Source organism: Pygoscelis adeliae, unplaced genomic scaffold (assembly GCF_000699105.1).
Source record: "Pygoscelis adeliae isolate BGI_AS28 unplaced genomic scaffold, ASM69910v1 Scaffold76, whole genome shotgun sequence".
NCBI lineage: Eukaryota > Metazoa > Chordata > Aves > Sphenisciformes > Spheniscidae > Pygoscelis > Pygoscelis adeliae.
The window spans coordinates 862,560-867,824 of record NW_008825111.1 but is presented as its reverse complement, the minus strand read 5'-3'; the positions used below and the strand labels follow the sequence as shown (position 1 = coordinate 867,824).

At 36.2% G+C, this 5,265-nt stretch overlaps 1 protein-coding gene across 3 annotated transcripts in view; it reads right to left on the bottom strand.

The window, feature by feature from the left end:
• Positions 1–5,265, bottom strand: part of ATG5 (autophagy related 5) — an 86,656-nt gene that overhangs the window by 60,253 nt on the left and 21,138 nt on the right. For all 3 annotated transcript variants that reach the window (XM_009327924.1, XM_009327922.1, XM_009327925.1), the window contains exon 4: positions 1,896–2,058. In XM_009327924.1, the coding sequence (XP_009326199.1) occupies positions 1,896–2,058 (163 nt within the window). The remainder of the gene's footprint in view (positions 1–1,895; positions 2,059–5,265) is intronic.

Here is a 5,265-nt window from a genome sequence, read left to right as displayed (position 1 = left end):
AGAAAAATAATCAACTAAAAGATAGAGCCTAAGATGAGCACAGAAAGAACACACTGTGTATCTGTTCTCTTACCTAACGTATTGAAGGTATCGAGGTTCTATAACTTCTGGTTAAGAAAAGAACCTTAACTCATACCGTTTCATCGCGTAATCAACTCTGCTACCATTATTATACTCATAACTCATTATACTCATAACTCATGTTAGAGGTCTTTTAGTTTTAATTTTAAAAAGCATTAATAAAAAGAGCACATAAAGTGCACTGCTGGGAACACTTGAACACTGGGCCTAAGTGACAAGATTTCTTTTTGCAATAAAGCTAGTAATTCTTGAAACAGAAAACAAAATTATGCTGGCACAGCATTTTGCTTCTCTCGAACTAAACTGCTTGCAAGAAAAATACAGCAGAATACTTTTTTTCCCACAGAATTATTAAAATTGCAGTTTAAATTGACTTGTAACAACGTAAGCTTTAAGGAAACATCTGTTTTTATACCAGTTCTGACTTTCAGTGGACCAGAACTCTTTATTCAGTCAGTTTGCTGGCTAATATCTATACAAAACAGAATCTCTCAAGAAGTACTTTGAATTGAAAAAGATAAAGTGCAACTTCTTACCTGATAAATTTTGCAGGCATGTACTGCATCCCTCAAGATCTTACCACTCAAATGGCAAATTAAGATAATACCTCAATTTCTAACTCTCCCTCAATAACATAAAAAATAGAAAACAGAGTTTCTAATAAGCACTCAACCTTCAAAATTGTTACAGGAATTCCTTTAATATGAAAGGCAGTACCACTAAACCAATAAAAAAATAATTTAGAAAACCCACACACTCATTAAATACACATATTAAACCCAAACTAATTTGGAATCTCACTGTCTAAAGCAAACACATGCCTCAAGTCTTCTTCAAAGCTTCATTCAAAGCTTCTCCTGTTTCATTTAATTTTCCATATAAACAGAATTAACATCTTCCCATGTAAGTGTTTAGTATTTTGTATCTCAACATAGAATAAACATCTTCATGCTTACAGCTTCCGTAAAATGAATTTACCAGTAATAACATAATGACAGCTTCAAGGAGATGAGGAAAATGCATTGAAAGTGGCATTACCACCCATTCCAGGTAGCAGTTTCTGAAATACTTAGAAAGCTTTTCAACTTACAGGCCTCTAAGAACCACGATAAGAAAGAAGAGACACTAAAACCAAAAGAAGTTATATTTTTGCACTACAGTATAGATTCATGCCATCTGTGCAAAGTAAGAACACTAATTATTTTAGAACATCCTGTTCTGAATTATTTTGCTGACTTTTTCAAGTCAACACTTATCTATGCAGAGTCTTTGTGAAAGCCATAGTAATATCAGCAACAAAAAAAATCTAAATTTGGCAGAGGGAAAAGTAAAATTATTAATCTACTGGGCAACTTTATGAAAGTTTACCTGTATTGTTTATCAGTGACAATCCTTAAGCATAAACTAGAGGAGACAACCTTTTTTACTTCACAGTCGAAGACAGTTAATACTGAACAACACTTACACCCCAGGTGTCGCCCAAATAAAGACCATCAGTTGCACAAAAGTACGCTAGACAATATTTATCTATTTATTTTGTTTTGTTGCTAGTTTTGGTTTGTTAAAACAGAGTCATGACCCAACTGAGTTCCTCAAATAACTCAAGCCACATTTGGATTATCACATAAATGGTGACTTTTAGGAGAGGGGAGGGGGGAAAAAAAAAAAAAAATCATCAATCTTTTCCATGACATTAGACTAAAATTCTGCAGAACAATGACATTTTATATCCTGTACCATGACTAAAATTTGAAGAAATTATTTATTAGCATGCTAGAGCTAAATATAATTAATACTTGATGCTTTGTATTTACCATTCTGTAATCCCATCCACAGTTGCTTATGATCCTTTTTTTGCATCTCATTGATGACTTGACTTTTGTGCTTTAAAGCATCTGCTTCTTTTATACAAGCCATAAAATGAGCTTCAATCACATCCTTAGAATGGCAGTGCAGAAGATCCTTTTCTGGAAAATTCTATAAAGAGAAAAGACAGATCAAGAGAAATAAATGCACCACACATCTTAGAAGATGAAGAATAAATGATAATTTTAATCAGGTTTATATTTATACAAAAGAAGCACACTGGAATCTTCTACCTATGGAAGAAGATAACAACCATTCTCTCACTCTGCTGACAAGAAAGGTTTTACAGTGAAAAACATTTCAGGAAAAATAAAAGTTGAACAATTTTCTGTAAAACCAGAAATTACTCTAAATCACCCAACCTCAACTTGATAAACACATTTAGATACATCAGTGGATACATTTAGGCCCTTACATCCAAAATTCAGGAAACGAAGAGTTTTAACATGTTTTCAAGCAGATGTTCAATTCTCTGGCAATGAACAGGAGAAAAGGGGGAGAAGTAAGTGACAAGCACCCAATTCGTATTGACCCTCAAAAGCAGCTTAGCACGCATTTCTATGCAGGCCTTTGAAAAATGTTTCCTCCAGGTATCAACATCCACATACATGAACTATAGCATATATGCCACTTACAAACATTTTTCCTTAGAGATACTAGAAATCCTTGTCAGCTCCAACTTTACCTGAAACCTGTGCCTATTGCTAGCCCGTGTGACCTGATTTCATCTCTCTCTTATTCGGTTAGAGTTGGGGCACTGCATTCAGCATTGCAGATGCACAGTTACCATTCCTCATGTAACTTTTATCCCCTCAGTAAGTGACAACTACCTTTCCTAATTCATTTATTAAGGAATTATAGCGGTAAATCTCGTTCAGGTCAAAAAAGATTTCTTTGGAAAGGAACTAATCAGAAGTTCAGCATTGTATAGGTATACAGTTAGGGTTGTTCTTCCGCTAATTTTTCTTTTATCAACACTTAGTATTACTTGCCATATTACAATAATACAAGCATTCCGTATCACAACCTTTAGTTTTCAAAGATTTAAAAACCCAGCATGTTTTATCCCCTCCTTATTCATCTTCTTTTCACAGTTCCTTATGACCATGCTGAACAGTGCAAACCCCCAGAGCCAAACCAGAGTGGCATCATTAGTACTCCCCTTCATAACAAGAGCTTGCCATGTATTTTTATACTTTAATTCTCATCTGTTATTCCACAAGAGGACCTTTCCTCTTAATCCATTACAAATTGGCTATTTAAAAAAGCTTTTGTGAAGGACTGTCAAAACCATTTTGGAAATACAAGTACGTATAACAGGATATTTTTCAAAGGCTTTTACAACATAGTTAACATGTCACAGTAGGAGCAATATAATGCTGGAAAAACCCATACCTTCCCTCCTCCACATAAAACCAGGAAAAACAGTGAAGGCTGCTTCAAACTACAGGAACTCAAAATATCCAAGAACCACTAACAGTTGGCAATATGAAAGGGAGCTGGGGATTGCCTTACCTGAAGGAAATTCTGAGGACAAGAATGATAGTTCCCTCCTCATTAGGTTATTGTAAAGAGATGGAAATTAAATAATGGAATTTCATATCATGATTCCTCCTTATGACAGTGAACCGACACCCTGGAAACTGTGGAGCAAAAGGATGAGTATCTTCCAAAAACGGAAGTATAAAGGGAAGAGAAGACTGCTAATATCTTTTCCACAGAAGCATACACGGTTTGGTGTTGAATTCACAAAGGGAGTACTATTGTTACTTAGGACTGATGTAGGTAGGGCTGACTAGAAATCTAAGGACAGAGATAAAGCTTGTTTCTCATACGAGGATAGCCAAGTATAAAGACATCAGAGAGGACAGAACAGAAAGGAAAGCTCTCCTTCTGGGGCAGACCTCACTCCCTTTCTCCCCTACAAAGCTGAGTGTCTCAGCATAATTGGGCCCAAGATGAATGGAACACATTACTGGGATTGTTACTCGCCAGCTGACGTGTATAGGCCTGTAAAATACTTTTAGAAGTTTAAGTTACTTGCTCAAATAAAAGAAGTAAAGTCTGGTAACCAATCCAGAAGAACAGAACAGTCAGAAATAGCATACTTCAGGATCAAAAAAGTTCTTTACGTGCAAGAATTCAAAGTGAGACACTGGCATCCCTCAAAAAAAGATGAAGCAGTGGAATGTACCTAATGCCAAGTAATACAGGAATCTAGAAACTGACTTTCACAGTCAAAAGCTGAAGATTTAGCTAAGTTTATGAAAACAATAGTTTTGTTACAACTGTTTTGTTACACATATGTTGAAATATACTGAAGTGCAGGGTCTTTTTTTGGACATTCCTGTCTTTCTACAGGTAGGCATCTCCCTGCTGACTTTCTTCCAATGAATTTCAAATTACAGGGAATGTCGCTCCCTGGGGATGTGTTCCAGACAACATACGCAGTGTGGTCTGCAAAACAGCAAGGAGATATTTAAAATTGGTCAAAGCTAGCTAAGCTAGTGGAAAGAATCTAGCCACAGTAGTACAAAGGTGTGGAGTGATTCATTTTCCCAGCTTCTAAGGGATAACACTGTGGAAGACTGGAAAACACTCCTACAATCTCAGTGCTGTCGACTCTTTTCTTTAGAAGAAAAATACTGACACATTTCTACACAGTACTGTGAGTAGAAGCTGAAAAACCTAAACATGAAAGTGATAACTTAGAAAACAACACTGCTGCATCTACAAGGGGCAGATAAAACAGTTTCACCTACATGAGACTACCAACAGAAAATACAGCATCCCCACTGATTCATAAACTAGGGCACAGAACAATAAGTTTTATACTTAAATATAGAACATGTGTGCTTTTTTTTTTTCCCAATTCTACTTGTATTCTTTCTACTTGTGGAAATAATGATCAAATGTAAATAACTTTATTCAGTTCCCTGACGAAAGAGACAATTGTAAACAAGCTTGTAGCCACCCCTGGCTATGCAACTATGACATCTGCATAAAGTTTTAATAGATTCCATAAACAACTTTAATTCAAGTACTCTTATTGGTGATGTCTTAGTCCCTCCATGTTCTGTATCTTTGAAAGAAAAGTTATTAAGAGTTGACTCTGATTTTCTTAGAAAGCTCAAGTAGTACTGGTTTTGTTTCACATTACCGTATCAGCGGGAGAGATATGACTTAGTCGCCATCACAGAAACATGGTGGGGTGACTCTCACGATTGGAGTGCTGCAATGGATGGCTATAGACTCTTCAGAAGGGACAGGAGAGGAAGGAGAGGCGGTGGGGTGGCCCTGTATGTTAGGGAGTGTTTC